Source organism: Erpetoichthys calabaricus, chromosome 7, assembly GCF_900747795.2.
Source record: "Erpetoichthys calabaricus chromosome 7, fErpCal1.3, whole genome shotgun sequence".
Classification (NCBI taxonomy): Eukaryota; Metazoa; Chordata; class Cladistia; order Polypteriformes; family Polypteridae; genus Erpetoichthys; species Erpetoichthys calabaricus.
The window spans coordinates 39,209,700-39,231,721 of NC_041400.2; the positions used below are offsets into that span (position 1 = coordinate 39,209,700).

Below are 22,022 nucleotides of genomic sequence, written 5' to 3' on the forward strand. Positions count from 1 at the left end.
TGGTTCAGCCTAGACTTTTTAAAATGGGCTTTATAAATACAGTTTGATATGATTTGACTACAGTATTTGTTGTTTCTGCACCATGAAGGTGAAAGTCAAGTTTCATGTGGGTAGTGGCAACAGCTCAATTTCAACCAAACCTTGCAATCAAGGAATCAGCTGAGTTGCTCTTGTTTGAACTTTCTCTAGCACCACTGATCTTTTTTGTAACCTGGTGACCAAATCTGCACTCAGTACTCCAGGTACGGCCTTGCCAGTGTTCTGTATGATCCAAGCATTACCTCCTTTAATTTGTACTCCACACATCATGCTTTATAACCCACCATTCTGTTAGTCTTCTTAACAGCTTCTGTATTTTCTCACCCTTATATCCAATTAAGGATCATGCACATCAAGCAGCAACAAGAACAGGAATCAACCTTGAACCGTGCCATAGTCTACTGTAGCACAGGCACACACGCTAACACCCACACTGACCCACAATGGGCCAGTTGTGAGCTACCAATTAACTTCACATGGATGTCCTCAGGAATAGGAATAAAGACTGTACATCTGAAGAAAAATCCAAGCAGTCCTGAAAAGAATGTGCAAACTCCACAAAAGCAGTGTCAGTGCTGGGATTTGAACCCAGTACTCTGAAGCTGTGAATCAGCAGACCTAATTACTGCGAAACCCCCAAACACCAATGTATTACCAGGTCCAATAAAATATTTTCTATGAAAATCATAGCATAACAACAAACAAAAGAAGAGAAAAGAAAGCTATGCCAATTGTATTATATGAAGTAAAGAAATGTTTACATTTAAATCAGAGTTATACAGCCTATTTCTTAGGAATTTACTTAGAAAACTTACTTAAACTAATAATTCTTTACATTTACAGTATATAGCACTTTTTTCACTACTCAAAGTGCTTCAGTGAGTGGGAGCCATTTCAACCAACATTAATATGTAGTATCCACCTGGATGATGTAACAGTAGCCATTTTGCACCAGTATGCTCACCACGCATTAGCTATTAAGTGGGGTAGAGACAGGGGATGATTATAGGGCCATAATGACCAGGCTGTGGTGGGCAGTTTACTCTGAACATCAGGATACACCCTAGTCTTTACGAAGGATGCCCAGGGATCTTTAATGACAAGAGAGAGCCAGGACCTCGGTTTTATGTCTCATCTGAAAAACAGTGTCATGTTTACAGCACAGTGTCCCCATCACTTCACTTGGGCATTGGGATCCACATTCAGACAACCGGGTAAGCACCCCTTACTGGCCTCACCAACACCTCTTCTAGCAGCAACCCAAGCTTTTCCAAGATGGTCTCCCATCCAAGTACAGGGTGGTCCAGATCTAATTATGCAATTATTGCATTGCATTGCATTAAAAGTTGCATAGTTAGATCTGGACCACCCTATAATGGCCAGACCCAAACATGCTTAACTCCAGGTGGATGACCTGAATTTTAAAAGCTCTTTGGGATTTTGCAAAACAAGTTCAGCTGTGCTCAGCATGTCTCAGAGTAGATATATTTTACTAGTTTGTCAGTTCCAAGATGAGAAAACCCATGAGTACAAAGTGTTTGATGTGTTTGTTTTGGGAGCTGATAGTTAAAGTGAATCATAAAGACAACAAAGAAACAAAACTTTGCTCTTCCAGTCTACAGTCTGTGTTCATTCCTAAACCTGTCAAAGTACAATATAATGAGCACAGAGGCAGAAAGCATTTTTCCTGCTACTACATGCCTCTGAACTGTGATGAGCTGCCCTTATTATAAATGTGCACTCATAACTGTCTACAATTAATTGCTCTGACCACTGTGCTCCCCATGCTTTTCAAATAATAAAGCATGCCACTTTGAAAAGATGCAATGCATTCTTTAAATTTATAATGTTTAAAAGAATTATATAAAATGCTTTAACAAAATTAATTTTTAATATGGAAAAGCTATAACAAAAGATGTAAAATACATAGTGTGAATTACAAAAACAAACCAACAAATACTTACAGACGAAGAACCCAAAACCGATTTTGGAGACCGAATGATACCAGCAATAGAGTGGCGTAACGTGTCAAACTTTGAGACTTTATCTTTTCCTTTGTCCTAAAAGTTTAAGAAAAATACAATAATTAGTATTTTGCAGTATATAATAATTCCACTCAAGTTCATTATTTTGGTTGCACCATTTCTTTTATATATTGGCAAAGCATGATACCATAGATACTGCATTATTTTTCTTTATAATAGTCAAATGAATTCCAAACTAGTCCTTGAACAGAAAATACACACACACACACACAGAACACAGCTACAGTATACACATTAGGAGATAAACCCTATGACCTGTACCAAAAATCCACAACACATCTGGGCACATCTCTACTGGGCCCTGACTTGATTCATTGCCCACCCCACCATGTAGAGCTGCATGTTACACTGACTTGTGAATTTGTAGTAGATGTGTGTGTATGTAATCAAGTGTTCTCATTGCTTGTAAGTGTGCATATTGCAAATATGCTTTCACATTTTAAGATAATAAAACATGTTGCGCTTCAACGTCCAACAAAACTCACTTCAGGTGAGCATTACCAGATTCAATAACCAGCAAAATGTTTCTTGTTGGTCATGTGTTTCTGGTTTAACTTTAGAATATTACAAAACACTTAAAAAAAACCAAAACTATTGAGTCCAGTTCAGGGCTTTGTGGGGTTCAAAGCCCATCCTTGCAGCACTGGTATTAAAGCAGGAAAAAAAACCAGATGAGGTGCATGTCTACTGCAAGCAGCTCACTCACACAAATGCCCAAATTCAAACTGGGCAAATTTTGAATCACCAGTCAACCCAATATGCTTATCTTTGCCGATGCAAGAGGAAAAACAGAGTACGTGGAGGAAATACAGTTGGATAGACAGCTTGCAAACCCCAGACAGACAACATGCGTTTGTGAGATTCAAAGTCGAGTCACCATATCTGTGATGGAAAAATCTCCTGGATCACTGGTTTCACAATAAACAAACCGTAAATGATAGTATAGGATTTAGCCTTTACTTTTCGTTTTGTTGGTTAACATTTAAATTATTCTAACATAACATAAAGACTGCATAATTAGTAAGAAATGTGTACCCTAGAAGATGTTAGCCAAATTGGATATACTATTACAAAAACACATCTGGAAAATCTTACAAAAAAACAAAAACACCAGCATGGTTTGCTATCGAGAGCAATCAAGGCAACTGTAGATGATAACATTACCAGGGCTTGGAAAAAAAAACCTGAGAAACAAATGCCAATAACCTGAAGAGATAAGGGAATTACAATCTACAGCTCACAAAACATTTTGACAGTGGAAATATCACAAAAAGTCCACATCAGAAGATGGCAAACCACCATCAAACATAAAAATAAGTATAATTTTATTTAAAAAAAAGTAGTAAAATAAGCCAGTTAGAGTTCTAGACTAACACTGAGACCATGTTAAACCATAAATAATGTTAAAGAAAGGTGATCCAAGTGAAGAAAGAAATGAAATTTGTAACTTGAGCTGGAAGTAGTGTCAGGATTTGAGCATGCATGGCCATAACTGCTGCAGACTCACCTTTTGATGATGGAACTAATGATTGTAGTAGGAGGACGAGTTCAAAAGTGAAACATCTTGTCTGCCTATGAACCAAACAGTGTCCAGTACCTATCTTGCACATGATCACTGACCCTACACATTTTACCAATGCAACCCAGTAGTTCATGGGGGAAAAGATGGAAAATTGTATGCTGGTCAACGCACGTTTGCTAATTTAATTCAAACTAAATATTCATTTTCTTGCTGAAATGGAAATGCACAGTAAATCAGACATCCCTTAACAGAAAACTGCCAAAAACAGCAACAGCATGGTAGGACCTTCATCTGTTCCTCCATCCAATCTGTAAACCATTTAGCCAAGTTCGGTATTATGGGCAGCAGGTTTCTAATCCCTGCCCTAATTTACTGTTTTAGGGGAGCACTAGACACCAGATTTGTAGTTGTATACACATGGGGCAAATGTAACATGCCATATCATATTCTACTTCTTAGCAATTCTCTGGTCTTTCAGTATAGATGAACATTTCCTCTGCTCTGACCACTAGAGAAAGACATGGAATTAAACTGATAATTTGCAAAGAGTAATGTGTTTATGCTTAATAATTAAAACCAACAATGATCAAAAAAATATTAATGAAAAAATGTATTATGATAGGTATGGCACAATGGTGCAGTGTTGTTGCTTCCCAGTTCCAGAAGACTACTTTCAAACGCTACTATGGACATTGTGCTGAGTTTATACCTTCTCTCTCTCAGATGTATCATTAATAGTAGGATTATAATCATTGATGTGCTTTTTAAATAAGTATGATGACTTGTTAATAGATTTTTCAGCAAAGTACACTTCTATCTTATTTCCATTATCCAAATAAACCGTTTACTGTGTATGAAGCTACATTTTCACTATAAACATTGCTAGTCAGTATATAAGTATACCTGTCTCAAGACAGAAAACCATAAATTTCATATTCTGGTCATATGATAAAATGTACTCAAAATGATTACAGAATAAAACGTTAAGACATCACTTGTACCTCAAGAAAAGTTACTTTAAATGAAACAGCGGTCCACAGACATGTGACTGAACAATAATAAACCACAGGTGCAAAATAGCCGCCAGTGTCATTATTGGTTCAAAATGTTCTGAGCATGGCAGAGTATCTGTTATAGCTGATGCCTATTAACTTTGTACCATGACACATATTTTTAATGTTGAACTCCTACTTCCAGCTCAATCACAACTCAGAATAGGGCATGTCAGCTCAGAATTACAAGCCTTTCAAGATAACAAACCTAGCCTCCCTCTTGTCCGCTGACAGGTCGATTTTTACATCAAGGGATTAAATGGCTAGTTAAAAACTGCTCATTGCATCACCATGGATACAGAGGCCTCTTTTCGCCTGTGGGCCTGCCAGCACTGGGGATGATCAGCTCATTTCACGCAGCTCAGGTAATGACAAGATAAAGGGGCTTCTTCAGATAAATGAGTCGTGGGGATTAGCAGTAGCTAAATGACTGCTTCTAACATCACAGAAGTTACAGTTGGAACAATGTGCGCATTCTGATGAGCCTCCCACCAGCAAACTAGTAAAAATGTTTAACCCTCCTACTGCCACAGTTCGGTTAGTGTCTATATGCACTTCTTTGTAATTAAGGAAACAGCATTAAAGCATATGGTGAAAAATGCACTGCATCTTGTGTCAAGTAAAATTCTTGTTTAACATTTACAGCAACTAGTGGACCCATATGTGACAAAAACAGCTTAAAATAAGCAGGCAACTAAAAGAAAGTATTCATTCAGTATAACCATTTTTAAATATCGATACACTAATGGGCAGAGCTAGAAAATGTATCATGAAATCCTGCTTGAGAAACATTTTCCCAATAAATATTGAATCAATTGTGATAGAAATTCAGAAGTATATTTGGATTGGCATTTTATATGACCTGCAACATAATTAACAGAAAATTGTGGGTAGAATTACATTATTAGAAAGTGTGTTTTACAGAAAATAGAAGATTAAGAGATATTTCATTAAAATCTGACTCACTTGAGAGTTAAAAGATCCCTCTGTATAGGAACATGTTTTCATGTGTATTTAAAAGGGATTGATTATATATGTATTTATATCAAAGAGCTGTACACTAGTGTTTGTAGGTTTAATTCTTCTCATTTTATAGCCTGTAACTTTACTGTTACAGGCCCTCATGGTATCTTTCCATACCCGGAACAACTCAAATAGATCCTGAATTACACATCTACTAAAAATGAAGTCCACAAGGAAGACATAAAAGTACAAATAAACATGATAAAAGCTAACCCAAGCTTTTCCCTGTGTGCAGCTGCCACAAGCCTTCAACATTTGTGTACCAGGTTGGGTATCTCTTATGCCAAACCACTTCTCACTGCTGCCATAGCACTCCCTATTCTAATCCTCTTTTTCATTATTGGGCTCTTCTTCCCTCTGCAGAGTTTTGGCTCCATCTATCCTCTAATCATAGATCTGTTATGAATTGGACATTTTAAAATATGCTGATCAGTTTTCTGCATACATTTTTCTTAATACTATGATTTTGCTACAAGAGGAATCCATTTTTCCAGTATAACAAATTATTCGATGCATATTTAAGAACAGTAAAAGTATTTTGCATTTTATCTTTGTGTTTATGCTTCTTATGGTTTTCAGTCCCGTATATTAGCAGGAGTGCACGGTGTGTGATGTCAGAGACGTAACAGTTTAAAAGGTCAGTGCCATGCATGTCCTGACTATTCAAGATTGGAAATTTACTACGGATTTTGCAGTGCTTTTATTTGTGTTATTACCTGATAACTGACCTTTCACTAAGAACTTATGACTTTGAACTGTAGTGTCTGCATTTGGCTTAGGTATTAGGAATTAGAAATGATTTTTTGGTTTCAAACTTCATTTGTGTTAAACAAACAACTCCTGGACATGATTTTCCTGTTTTTTACTTTCTATTCTTCAGAATAAGACCAATATGCTTCTGGCACAAACCGGCTTTAAGCTACTCCTGCACGTCTTTTGGTCAATCTTTGAAAACTGGGCATAAAGTGGCTCCATTTTTGCTACATTCTGTAGTAACTCCTCAGTGTTCTAGCAACCCTGAATTATCAGTAGATGTTAATGGGCTGGGTCTTCAAGACAGTCTGTATGTGAGCTGTTTCTTGCTATCTGATAACCTGAAGGTCCCCTGGACTCCAGCCAGCATACATTAAACTCTCTTTCCCTCTCGCCTTCTGTTGGATCAATTGACATCCAGCGCTCTGGGTAAGCACATAAAATTTCAAATGAGGATTTTTCACACTTGTTCTTTCTCTAATTCGCAAGCATAGTTATGTCAGTTGCAGTTCCAGATGCTACATATGACAAGAATTACTTCACTTGAGGCCGCTCTCATCCAACAATGACAGGCAAGCCAAGATGCTCTTTTCTTCCTAGGTTGGCCCTTTTACTCTCATGTGGAGGTTTCCTGTGGGGCTTTCCTCTGCACTGTCCCACCTTGGTGGTGTTCTTGCTAGAATGACACCCTTTAATAATGTACAGTTAGGTCCTAAGTATTTGGACAGTGACACAATTTTCATAATTTTGGTTCTGTACGCCACCACAATGGATGTGAAATAAAGCAATCATTAAGTGACTGAAGCAAAGACTTTCAGCTTTAATTTAAGGGGTTTACCGAAAACATCCTCTCAGCTGTTTAGGAATGACAGCCATTTGTCTGCATAGCCCCGCCATTTCCAGGGGCTCAAATGTACTTGGATATTGGACTGACAGGCTGTTCCATAGCCAGGCCTGAGCTGGTCCCTCATTATTTCATCGCAGGTGAAAGATCTGGAATTGATTCCAAGTGTGGAATTTGCATTTGGAAGCTGTCTCTGTGAATTCTCAATATAAGGTCCAAACAGCTCTCCATGCAAGTAATAACAGTAAAACAGGTTGAAAAAGCAAAACACACTCTTAAGAGATAGCAGAAACACAAGGAGTGGTCAAATCAACTATTTGGAACATTCTTAAAAAGAAGGAATACACTGGTGAGCTCAGCAACACCAGAAGGTCTGTAAAACCACAGAAGACAACTGTGCTGGATCAATACAGAATTCTGTCCTTGGTGAAGAAGATCCCCTTCACGACAGTTAGCCAAACGAACAGCACTCTCTGGGAGGTAGACCTATTACTAAGCCAAAGTCTACTATCAAGAGAGGGGACTTTATGAAAGTAAAGACTGACGGTTTACCACAAGGTGCAAACCACTGGTAAACCTCAAGCATAGGAGGGGCAGATTAAACTTCACCAGAAAACATTTTTAAAAGCCTGTCCAGTTCTTTAACAATTTTCTTTGGACAAAGGAAACTAAGATCAATATGTACAAGAATGTTTGAAAGAGTAGAGTATGGAGAAGAGAAGAAATAGATCATGATCCGATGAATACCACATCAATGTGAAACATGGTGGAGGCAGTTTCGAATGGAAGTCTGTCACTGGTGTTTATTGATGATATGACAGCTGGCAGAAGTAGAAGGATGAATTCTTAAGTTTACACGACTAACTCTTTACACTACACATGGACAATGAGCCAAAACATACTGTTAAAGCAAACTAAGTGCTTTTCAAGGTAAATAAGTGTAATATTCTTCAATGGCCAAGTTAATCAACTGACCTCAACCCAACTGGATACGCATTTCACTTGCTGAAGACAAAACTAATGGTAGAAAGTCCAACAGACAAGCAGCACATGAAGACAGCTGCAGTAAAGGCCTAGCAAAACATCACTAAGGTAGAAACACAGCACTTGGAGATGGCCATTATATTTATGATTGTGTTAGCTTGTCCAAATACTTTTGAGGCCCTGAGAATAGGGGGGCCAAGTATAAAACTGTCTATTGTTTCTAAACAGCTATACAATATTTATGTTAAACCCTCTGAATTAAAGATGAAAGTGCATACGTCAATCAAATCTTGATTGCTTTATTTCAAATCCATTGTGGTGGTGTACAGAGCCAAAATTATGAAAATTGTATCACTGTCCAAATATAAACGGTCCTAACTGTATATAAATACAAACACAAACATACAGTTACTAATATATACTATATACTGGTGACCCAATATTGGATTAAGTGGATTTGAGAATGTTACGTTCTCTCCAAAGATTGTGACATTAGCAAAATAAAGAGTCTTGTGTGCCTCAATGATATGAAAAACCATGCTGTTTGGAGATGTACAGCATATTCCTGATAGTGTTATCCATGTTTATGTAGTCCAGGGGAGAGGCCATTCAAAGAACAATCTTTTAAGTACCCTCACTGTAGTCTCATTTAACTGAAAAACAGCCGTGATAAGAACAGGGATACTGGGAGCCTTTCCTGCAGACAGACTTGGAATTGCACAAAAGCAATTCTGGCAAGCATCAAAACAGCCATGTGGAGCAACCAAGTAGGTCCACCACTGCAGGTCCATGCACTGGGTGCATTCCACGAGGGTTACAGGCAACAGTGTGGTGGATCTGAGCATACTAGAGCTTCGCAACAGCAACTGGCTCAAGGAAAACAGAAAGTAGCTTCCCTGATAGAGACAAAACTGGAGATGATACACAAGGTTGAAACATATAAACTAGATATAGTTAGTTTCACCTCTATGCAAAACACTGTCTCTGGAACCAGACTATTTGATTGGTGGTGGTTGTTTCTCTGCTCAGTAGTTGCCCCCACAGAAAGGACCAAGGTGAGTGTGGCAGCCCGAAGAAAAATACCATAAAGTTGTAGTTTTTTTCCAGTTCACAAAATGAGAGTTTGAGTTGCAGAGAAGAAACATTTGACTGTTTTTATGTGTATGTATCAAACAACTATTCCAAGTATTCACCCTTTTTAGGGATACTGAATTCACTGCTCACAAATGTATCATCTACTAACTCTGTAGCCCTTCTAGGAAACTTCAGTGCTTAAACTGATATTTGGAGGTGTGAGAAAAACAATTTCTTTCCTGATCTGACCCCAGATGTTACAGCATTTTTGCAATAGTCACACTTTGTGCATATAGAATACCATGTTCAAACACAATATTATTATTAAGGATGCTCAAGTGCGTCTGGTACCAAACTACCTTGGATCAATGAGCACTTTTATAATTGTGTTATTAGATCTGCAGTTGTATGTTATAGAGACTTGAATAAAGAAAGATGCTGAGCTGTAAAATGATCGTCCTCCTGCTAGACAGACCAAGAAAAACCCAAGCGGGTAGTGAGAGTCTGCTAAATATGACTAGTGAATGCCTCTGTTTGGAATGAGTTCAAATTTTACTTGTAGAAGAGCTTCTCCTACATCTCAGGAGAGGCCAGGGACACAGAGTCTGAATAGACCAAAATCAAGACCTAATTAGTAGAGGCAGCTATGGAGAAAAAGTTGATGACAAGTGTTGTGGTGGCAACCCTTGGACCCAATGTTGGTGAACATCAGAAAGGGAAGCTTTTGAGTAGAGGAAAGTATTGTTGCAATGTGCCATGTTAGCAGGATGTCTCCACATTCAACTGAAAGGTAACCGTTTGATAGCTCAGGGAGGGTGTTGAAATGCTGACCTCAACTGAGGATACTGGTAAAAAGATGGAAAGTAGTATTCAAACCCATTGGATATACCCTAATTGGAAGAGGCAGTGACACAAGTACTGGTTGGGGCTGTTATTCTTTGTGACTCAAGTCACTACAAGTGATGAAACAGCTCTGTAGCAGCAAAACCCCAGATGTTGCTGAGATCTGATCAGGAATGCTGAAAGCAATGTACAATGTGTGAAGGTTATACTATCACACCTTTTCAATTTTGCATAGAAGGTGGGAACAGTGCCTCTGGAATAGCAGACTTTAGGGATGGTCACCATTTTTAATAACAGTGAAAAAGAGGGTATGTCAGACTTCTTTCCAAAAAAAAAAAAAAAAAAAACAATAATATATTCAGTTCAGGATTTGTAACTTACTAACATCAGAGAACTTGTCGAGACACTTCATCTCTCAGCAGGCTCATTTTTCTACAGCAACCTTCATAAGGATAATGAAGAATGTACCGCAATCCCACCCTGGATAAGCGGTCCACAAAGATGGATGGATGTTATGTTACATTAGTATGTAAGTGTACTGTATACAGTGTATATACTATATTGAGTCACTGTAATGAAAAGATAAACAAGTTGGAATATCACAAACAACCCAATTTAACAGCAGAGGGAAACAAAAGTTTAATGCTGAAATGAAGGTAATTTATGTTTGTTTTTTCTCACTGTTTTCACTTTGATTTGAAATGCTAGAGCTTTGCAATGCACCATGTCTTGTTTCCCAGTCTGGTCATTGTTACATATTTCAAATACAGAAAATTATATATGCACATTAACATTACCACACAGATGTTTCCCTGTATGTGTATCTCCTTTAGACTCCTACCATGAAAAGCATGGTTTATTATTGTCATAAAAGCATAGAAATACAGCATTATAAATATAAATTATGTAGAGGTTCTAGGTGAACATGCATATTACTGTTCGATAAAAATGTTTACTTTGGAAACCTAAAAAAATAAAATATTTTGATTAATTTGTTTTCCTCTCATTTCATACAAAAACTAAACAAATCAAGTACAGAAACCTTAACACGTATTGCTATTTCTTGCAATAAGCCTTTCCTGATTTACAGTGGTGTGAAAAACTATTTGCCCCCTTCCTGATTTCTTATTCTTTTGCATGTTTGTCACACAAAATGTTTCTGATCATCAAACACATTTAACCATTAGTCAAATATAACACAAGTAAACACAAAATGCAGTTTTTAAATGATGGTTTTTATTATTTAGGGAGAAAAAAAATCCAAACCTACATGGCCCTGTGTGAAAAAGTAATTGCCCCCTTGTTGAAAAATAACCTAACTGTGGTGTATCACACCTGAGTTCAATTTCCGTAGCCACCCCCAGGCCTGATTCCTGCCACACCTGTTTCAATCAAGAAATCACTTAAATAGGAGCTGCCTGACACAGAGAAGTAGACCAAAAGCACCTCAAAAGCTAGACATCATGCCAAGATCCAAAGAAATTCAGGAACAAATGAGAACAGAAGTAATTGAGATCTATCAGTCTGGTAAAGGTTATAAAGCCATTTCTAAAGTTTTGGGACTCCAGCGAACCACAGTGAGAGCCATTATCCACAAATGGCAAAAACATGGAACGGTGGTGAGCCTTCCCAGGAGTGGCCGGCCGACCAAAATTACCCCAAGAGCGCAGAGACGACTCATCCGAGAGGTCACAAAAGACCCCAGGACAACGTCTAAAGAACTGCAGGCCTCACTTGCCTCAATTAAGGTCAGTGTTCACGACTCCACCATAAGAAAGAGACTGGGCAAAAACGGCCTGCATGGCAGATTTCCAAGACGCAAACCACTGTTAAGCAAAAAGAACATTAGGGCTCGTCTCAATTTTGCTAAGAAACATCTCAATGATTGCCAAGACTTTTGGGAAAATACCTTGTGGACTGATGAGACAAAAGTTGAACTTTTTGGAAGGCAAATGTCCCGTTACATCTGGCGTAAAAGGAACACAGCATTTCAGAAAAAGAACATCATACCAACAGTAAAATATGGTGGTGGTAGTGTGATGGTCTGGGGTTGTTTTGCTGCTTCAGGACCTGGAAGGCTTGCTGTGATAGATGGAATCATGAATTCTACTGTCTACCAAAAAATCCTGAAGGAGAATGTCCGGCCATCTGTTCGTCAACTCAAACTGAAACGATCTTGGGTGCTGCAACAGGACAATGACCCAAAACACACCAGCAAATCCACCTCTGAATGGCTGAAGAAAAACAAAATGAAGACTTTGGAGAGGCCTAGTCAAAGTCCTGACCTGAATCCAATTGAGATGCTATGGCATGACCTTAAAAAGGCGGTTCATGCTAGAAAACCCTCAAATAAAGCTGAATTACAACAATTTTGCAAAGATGAGTGGGCCAAAATTCCTCCAGAGCGCTGTAAAAGACTCATTGCAAGTTATCGCAAACGCTTGATTGCAGTTATTGCTGCTAAGGGTGGCCCAACCAGTTATTAGGTTCAGGGGGCAATTACCTTTTCACACAGGGCCATGTAGGTTTGGATTTTTTTTTCTCCCTAAATAATAAAAACCACCATTTACTAACTGCATTTTGTGTTTACTTGTGTTATATTTGACTAATGGTTAAATGTGTTTGATGATCAGAAACATTTTGTGTGACAAACATGCAAAAGAATAAGAAATCAGGAAGGGGGCAAATAGTTTTTCACACCACTGTATATCATAATATCACAAGCACTTGGAGAAGCACAGATGTACACGTATTATTAATTATCATTTACAAACAGAGTTCATCAGGGACATTTCTAAAAACGAAACAACTAATCACAGACACTTTGGCATGTAACTGAAGTGAAAAATCCCTGAAAAAATAAACTTTTCAACGTTCTTTTGATCTTAAGTCATAGTTGGAGATGGTCAGAAAGAGGTTATAAAATTGGTTTACTAAACTATAACGTAAATCTTTTAACTGCCATATACAATTTATTGTATTAGGAATTTATTATTTTTTGCATACACCAACTTACTCCGCAGAGACATACATGAAGTTTTTGGGGGTCAGAGCGCTGTTGGAGGCTGTTGCTTTGTATCAGGTCTCTATGTTTGTATTCTGGCTATGACAGAAGAACAACCAAGAGAAATATTCAAAGTGCCTGAAGAAAGGCTCACTGCAAGTAATTTGAAAGTCCTAATCATTAATATACAAACACCAATCAAGGCGATAAGCTGAACTGATGAATGCTATACAAGGCACAAAAACAAGTACCTCAGCAAAACAAAACTCATGAAGAATTTATCAGCTTTACAGATTACATTTCCTTTGCGACTGACAAACTGGGAATCTTTTTTTCCAATATTATGAGTTTCCTCTTCACATGACTTGTTTCCCAGCTCACAGTCACATTGTCTGACTACTGAGGGCGCTTATGAAAAGCAAGCACTTTGCATACTGAGATCAAGTACAGAGGCTATTCGTGCTGTGAAGAACTGGAAGGATGTACTGAAGCTGAGAAATCCAATGTGGACAGAATTATTAATCCTTTGTGGTTCTCCAGAGTCATGCAGTGTCTGCTCAAGCAGGGATTTTGATCCTTCACATTGATACTTTTTTTGCAATGCCCTAAGAGCACATTATGTTTGCAGGATTTAAAAAAAGGAATAAAAAAAATAATTGTTTTATTGCATGCAATCTAACATCAATATATCTCTTAAAAAATGCATGTTTTTGTGGTTCAAGAAACAAAAAATGCCACAATCAAACTAAACCAGGATTGAAGGTTTATATAGTAATATTTAAAATATTCCTAATTTATATTGGTCACAGCATTCCAGGCTGTTATCTCACATTTTCAGAAAGTTGCCTAATCACTGTCTGTGTGGAATTTCCACATTTATCCTGTATCTTTCAGGTAAATGGGCTCCTTCCCCATCTCAGAATTATGTGTTTTAGGTTAAAAGATAAATTACATATTTTTCAAGTCAAAGTTAATTCTTCACAACATGGTATATATGCATTTGATATGGGAGATTGTGTTCTAAAGTTAGGAGCTGACTGTAAATTAATAAAAATGTTTTGTCTGCTCTGGTGCTTTATAATTTGGGGCATGAGGCACAGAAGAAAAGCTTAAAAACCTACTAAATAAACCCATTTTTCAAGCCAGGACAGTTGTCGAGTATTGATCCACAACCTCCATGTTTCTGATGCATGTTTGTGACAACAAAAGGGATCTGGAAATACTCATTACTATTTTTCTCATGGTAAGGATACGTTTTCTATTGACTTGTGTGAATTCTCACATAAACACATACATAAATCAAAACAAAACTAACCACATGACACAAAAAGTTTACTGTGATTTGGTCTCTTGGTAGGAAGAAAGGTAACTGCGCAGGAAGACTAAGTGCTGGTCTTCTTTAAAAAACACTCATAATATTTGTGTTTTTTTGTTCAAAAACAACATGTATAAATTATTTTACAATGTGTGTGTAATCGCAAGATGCAGATCAATACTTGACAACTGACTTAGCTTGAAAAATGGATGTATTTGGTAAGTTTTTAAGCTTTTCCTGTACCCCATTGACTACAATGTAAAGCTCAGATGTGTGCCAGATTTCTTTTTTTTTTTAATTTATAGAAATGATTAACTTTATAACACAATTTCCTGTGGCATATACATAAGATTATCTTCTTTGTGTAACAAAATAACTTCAACTTTAATAATGCCAAACTTATCCATTAAATGGTGACTCTAAACTTGTAATCCAGCCACAAGGGATACACAAACCAATGTTTTTCTTCATGCCAAGCCCAGATAAATGGGGAGGGTTACATCAGGAAGGGCATGCAGTGTAAAATTTTGCCAAATCAATATGTGGACAACAATACAAATTTCCATACCGGATTGGTCGAGCCCCGGGTTAACAACGACCGCCACCAGTACTGTTAGCCAACAGGGTGCTGGAGAAAATTGGGCTACTGTTGGCCGAAGATGAACAAGATGCAGAGGACAGAAAGATATGGAAGAAGATGATCCGCTGTGGCAACCCCTAACAGGAGCAGCCAAAAAAAGAAGAAGAAGAAGAAGGTGACTTTAAACTTGTCTGGGTGAGCAACTGTGATCTTTGTGCTACACTGGCATTTCATCTAGTGATGGTTCACACCCTGGGCCTAATACAGCCACTACAGGCTCTGGTACCCAATGCCACTTAATAGAATAAGTGAGCTCAGAAAATAGAAGAAGGAAAGGATAATTAATATCTTGCATTGTTTTAATAAAACATTCAGAACATATGGGTTTGAATTCGTTCAGTAGTCTCATGAATATCAAATGAAATTTTATTTTACTTTTACTCGAAAGAATTTGCTACCTACTTCTGTTTCACAGAAAAAAGGAAATTAAATATGTTAAATAATGATAAAAATATAAGATAAACTGTCAATCTTGAATAATTATAAAATGAAAATCAAAAAGACCCTACATATTTAAACAGTGTCTTGGAAAACAACTGCAGAATGGACTTTGTGTTTTAAGAATTGTTTAACAGGTCTTGCCTAGACCTAAGATCGAAGCTCCTATAGAGTCTCACTAAACTCTGACTAAGAAGGAAAGAATTCATGGAACAGTTTGAGCAAATCTTTAATGTCCAAATGCAGAAATCAAGAGAAGACTGTAATATAATGAGAAGGCTGTATTTAATTGCTGGTTATCATAGGTTCATAGGTCATTATTGACACATGTACAGAGCACCATGTGATTTGTTTAGCACTTCCTTCCGGTTAACACTAAACAGCTTACTACATAAGCACCAATAATCTGCTCAGAATTTTTCAGGTCTTGTTTAGTAGGGTGAATTAACCAGGCAATGGGGCTGAAGGTGCTGACTGATTGGGACACAGTGTGGTAGACAGGATGGAATAATCTCCTTGACCAAAATGAAATAATTTAAAATATTTTTCTATGTTAAGGATTCAAAATAATTTAGAAAATGTAATATAAATTATACATAATATCCATGGCCTGTAATGTACATTAAAAACATGACCCCTTCAGTTATTAAGCATAGAACACAATTCTGAGTTAGTACTATGCATAAATCAGAAAAAAAAACTTGATTAGCTAGACATAAACCAGACACAAAAATGTTTGTAAATCCAAATAAAAATGTAGAAATCACCAGATTAACAATTAAAATCAGCTAATGCTAGGCTAATACAACTGTTTTAAAATGAAAAATACGTATAGGGACATACAAATGGACAGCATTTCAAAAGGTAACATCTCATTAAAAATGGAACAAAGGTTACCTATATGATTATTATAAAATGTATAAATAGCAACCTTAATTTCAGGAAGGGATGCAGTCCATCAAGTGGTATGTGGGTCTTTATCAGCATCTTTAAGAAAAATGAACACTATTTTGTGACATATCATTGTGTGAGACTTTGTGGTTCAGATATTTTTGTTGCACCTATTTTAAACTAACAATTTAAACAAACATGAAAAAATTATCCTTACGCACAGGCTAACTGGTAGCGTAAGTTGGGGAATCTCAATACAGACGGTTTCAAATTAATTTGAAAGAGAACTTTTTAGTTCCTGTTTAGCCATTTTTTTTGAAGCTCAGCAGCCAAAAGAAGAAGAAGAAAACATGTATCATTTTAAATTGAGAAGAAACACCTAAAATACCTTTGAATCAACCCAGAGCTGTTTCACATGGCCTCCTTAGCAATGGATGATTCATGAGTTATTATATCCAAACAAGTCACCAAAAATGTTACTGAAATTTGAAGCACGCTACAGCATAGTATTTTAAACATAGTCAGTCCCAAGTTTTTAACTTTTTTGTACACACTTGAAACATTACAAAGACACACACTCACTCTCACTCTGTCTCTCTCTTTCTCTGTCCACTGTATGTGTATATGTACTGTGCAGATAGATCGATAAAAAAGAATCACAAATATAAATATACAGTATATATGTGAATTTCCCATCGGGATTAATAAAGTATCTATCTATCTATCTATCTATCTATCTATCTATCTATCTATCTATCTATCTATCTATCTATCTACTTTCACAAATATATATTATATATATACATTATATGGCAGATGATGATTCCCCAACCTGGCGCATGGCTCCATGGGAGATGGAGTCCTCCACAGTCTGGTTGGGGGCTCGGATGGCCGCCAGGGGGAGCTGCATGGAGTCTGCAGCCCGGCTGGTCAAATCTTCAGCCCCACTCGGAAATGCAATTAGGGCCAGGTGACCAAGCACCTGGAATGCTTCCGGGTGGGGTATAAAAAAGGCCAGCCACCACCACTCAGGAGAGCCGGAGTCGGGAGGAGGAGGACTAAGCCTGAGGAGGAGTGGTGGTGGTGATAATAGAAGGATTGCTGTGGTATTTGTGTGTGTTTTGGGACTGTGTTGGGCCTGTGGAACACGGGGAAGGCATGCCCCACGGCTGAAGAAAAATAAAAATCTGTGTTATTTAAGTACGTGCCTCTGCCTCAGTCTGTGCTGGGTCGGGTGCTATATAGCGCCTTTCACTATATATATATATATATATATATATATATATATATATATATATATATATATATATATATAAATATATATATATACACATATACACAGTGGGGCAAAAAAGTATTTAGTCAGCCACCAATTGTACTAGTTCTCCCGCTTAAAAAGATGAGAGTGACCTGTAATTTTCATCATAGGTATACCTCAACTATGAGAGACGAAATGAGAAAAAAAAATCCAGAAAATCACATTGTCTGATTTTTAAAGAATTTATTTGCAAATTATGGTGGAAAATAAGTATTTGGTCACCTACAAACAAGCAAGATTTCTGGCTCTCACAGACCTGTAACTTCTTCTGTAAGAGGCTCCTCTGTCCTCCACTCGTTACCTGTATTAATGGCACCTGTTTGAACTCGTTATCAATATAAAAGACACCTGTCCAAAACCTCAAACAGTCACACTCCAAACTCCACTATGGCCAAGACCAAAGAGCTGTCAAAAGACACCAGAAACAAAACTGTAGACCTGCACCAGGCTGGGAAGACTGAATCTGCAATAGGTAAGCAGCTTGGTGTAAAGAAATCAACTGTGGGAGCAATTATTAGAAATGGAAGACATACAAGACCACTGATAATCTCCCTCGATCTGGGGCTCCACGCAAGATCTCACCCCGTGGGGTCAAAATGATCACAAGAATGGTGAGCAAAAATCCCAGAACCACACGGGGGGACGTAGTGAATGACCTGCAGAGAGCTGGGACCAAAGTAACAAATGCTACCATCAGTAACACACTACGCCGCCAGGAACTCAAATCCTGCAGTGCCAGACGTGTCCCCCTGCTCAAGCCAGTACATGTGCAAGCCCATCTGAAGTTTGCTAGAGAGCATTTGGATGATCCAGAAGAGGATTGGGAGAATGTCATATGGTCAGATGAAACCAAAGTAGAACCTTTTGGTAAAAACTCTACTCGTCGTGTTTGGAGGAGAAAGAATGCTGAGTTGCATCCAAAGAACACCATACCTACTGTAAAGCATGTGGGTGGAAACATCATGCTTTGGGGCTATTTTTCTGCAAAGGGACCAGGATGACTGATCCGTGTAAAGGAAAGAATGAATGGGGCCATGTATCTTCAGATTTTGAGTGAAAACCTCCTTCCATCAGCAAGGGCTTTGAAGATGAAACATGGCTGGGTCTTTCAGCATGACAATGATCCCAAACACACCGCCCGGGTAACAAAGGAGTGGCTTCGTAAGAAGCATTTCAAGGTCCTGGAGTGGCCTAGCCAGTCTCCAGATCTCAACCCCATAGAAAATCTTTGGAGGGAGTTGAAAGTCCGTGTTGCCCAGCGACAGCCCCAAAACATCACTGCTCTAGAAGACTTACAGAAAACGTTTCACCTCTGTCATTGCCAACAAAGGGTATATAATAAAGTATTGAGATGAACTTTTGTTATTGACCAAATACTTATTTTCCACCATAATTTGCAAATAAATTCTTTAAAAATCAGACAATGTGACTTTCTGGATTTTTTTTCTCATTTTGTCTCTCATAGTTGAGGTATACCTATGATGAAAATTACAGGCCTTTCTCGTCTTTTTAAGTGGGAGAACTTGCACAGTTGGTTGCCCCACTGTATATATATGTTACCGGCAATGTGTAAAAACCGGCATTCTATAGAATACCTAGGCAATGTATACAATGCCCGAAATAGGACGTCAAAGTATGAAATACATCGCATTTCATACATTTCCTAGGCATTCTATACAACACCTAAAATGCAAACTAGCAGAGTGTAGAATAAGCTTATTCTCGCCAGAACATTTCGTCAGTGGCGCCTGGATCTTTGTTCGTCCGTGTGGAAGCACGTGTGCTTGCTATGCCGCAGCAGAGACTGTTCCATATATTGTGGTGGGTGAAGTAACGCTACAGAAGCTGACCCATATTGTGCTGTGTGAAGATGGGAGAAAAGAATGTAGTGTACGGGCAAGGATCACAACATGCTGACATGCGACAACTGTTCTACAAAGAACTATCCCAAATGTCAGAAAATGCTGCTAAAAATTGTGTTTTTCTAACGGAAGCCACTTACGAGAAGTTAGTGAATGATGTAACAAAGGCTAAAACGACTACTAAGAAGGAACCACGGGACTATTGGCTGCTGAAACGCTACGATGTGATGATGACAGAGAACAAAAGCAAGTTGATTTATCCTGTTAAAGATGGCGTCAGTGCTATCCAGTTTTACGTCAGAGATTCTGAATTATTTGACGTACTTCACGACACTCATTTGGCCATTGGCCATGGAGGACGAGACAGAATGTTGAAAGAGCTTGCACCCAAATACAAGAACATTACCTGTCATGACATTGAACTGTACATTCACCTTTGTGAGCCATGCCAGAAGAAACAAAAAGGTGTAAAAAAAGGATTTGTGAGGTGTATGTGCAAGACTAAGTGCCAAAACAACAAATGCCTTTGCCATAAAAAAGAAAATTAAGTGCAATTCAAAATGCCATTCTAGTCTTCCTTGCTGCAACAAATAGTAGGCTAAATAATGACACTTCTGATTCTTTTGTTCTCCCAGTATGCATATCCTGTAGTTCATTTTGTATTTCTTCTTTCATTTTTAGACTTTTTGTTATTAAAGACCTTTCCAATCTGGACATTTCACACTTGGCGTAAAATAGTACTTGTCATTCTTTATAATGTCTAGGTATTTTATGCAATGCCTAGGAAAAGTATGTAACAATGCAGATATTTCATACCTTGCCTAAAAACGGCAGGCATTGTATACATTGCCTAGGTATTCTATACAATACCTGCTTTTCATACATTGCCGGTAACATATATATATATATATATATATATATATATATATATATATATATATATATATATATATATATATATATATATATACATATATACATATATTCACTGTACACACACACACATACCTTGGCTTATTTTCCAGACAAGCTGTGCTAAGCTGCAGCATTTTACAGATCTGTTTTTGCACTTCACTTCCACAATAGCCTTTCTCTTTAATATTGAATGGTCTTCCAAAAACTTACAGCCAGACTCCTTCACAAAGTAAATTTTTTTCTATCCCATTGCTCGGCACTTTGATCTGCATGTGTGCTCAGAGCAGTTTTTTCTAAAAGCTTTTCCAGTGATCTAATAGTATCATTTTGCATAGGATTCTGTCCCATTTTCTCTTAAACCTGAGATGCATAACTCTTGTTTAAAGCTATGATCTTGTCATTGTAAAATAGTTAATAATGTTCAGTTTCCTTTTATTACTCCACTTCTTTCCAGTCAAGTCGGCCAACATGCAGTGCCCTGCAATTAGTTTCTGTCTTACATGGCAGCAAGTTTGATACATAACGCCTAAAATAATGAGATGAAATTTTAAATATTCAGGCCACCTTCATTAAAATATAGCTGCAACTGTAAAGGAGAAAAAAAGTTGGCAGACTGTGTGGACCCTGACTTAGCACTGTGACGATCTCCCTTTTCCAGGCGAGTCCAACACTGGCTTTTTGTTAAGAATGCCACGATATAAAAGGTACCCTGCTGCTGCCCATTGGACACTTTCAAAATAATAAAAGAAGTCCACCTTCAAATTTGATTACAAACTACCTGAAGAAGGGGGCCTGATTTGCCTTGAAAGCTTGCATTCTGTATTTAGTTAGCCAATAAAAGGTGTTATTTTGCTTTACTTCTCACGTGGTGCAGGAAAACAATTAGTTTTATCTGCAAAATTTTGTTCCAAACAATAGTGGCTAACAGAGGTTACTCCATTCCAACTAATATATGTATTTACAAAAAGAAGAAATATAAACACTGAGGAAACAAATAAGCATCTCGAGAAATTAAGTTGGAAAATAAATGTAATTTAAGGGTTTATTTGCTATTCATTTACTTAATTCTAAGTAAGAATGATCACAATTTCAGCTAATTATATTTTTTGTGCTGAAGTACCTCCTTATCACATTATTAATGGCAATATGTGCTACCCCTGGTAAAGCTGAACTGTTATTTTTAATTACATATTCTTTATAAATTTGCAGTTTATCTTACTGTTGGGTATCATAACAGTTTCAAAACGCAACAATGTGTACATTAGACATACTAAATTATGAATGACCTTGTGTATGTGCTAAATTATAGTGGTAAAGGCAATCAAAGCTTAAAAAAACCAAAAACTGTTGTGAAAAGCTAAATTAAAAATAATCAAATGATGTAGAATATATATATATATATATATATATATATATATATATATATATATATATATATATATATATATTTTTTTTTTTTA

At 37.4% G+C, this 22,022-nt stretch overlaps 1 protein-coding gene across 1 annotated transcript in view; it reads right to left on the reverse strand.

Moving 5' to 3' along the window:
• Positions 1–22,022, reverse strand: part of fer (fer (fps/fes related) tyrosine kinase) — a 396,648-nt gene that overhangs the window by 234,775 nt on the left and 139,851 nt on the right. The window contains exon 10 of the mRNA XM_028804820.2: positions 2,004–2,099. Coding sequence (XP_028660653.1) covers positions 2,004–2,099 — 96 coding nt within the window. The remainder of the gene's footprint in view (positions 1–2,003; positions 2,100–22,022) is intronic.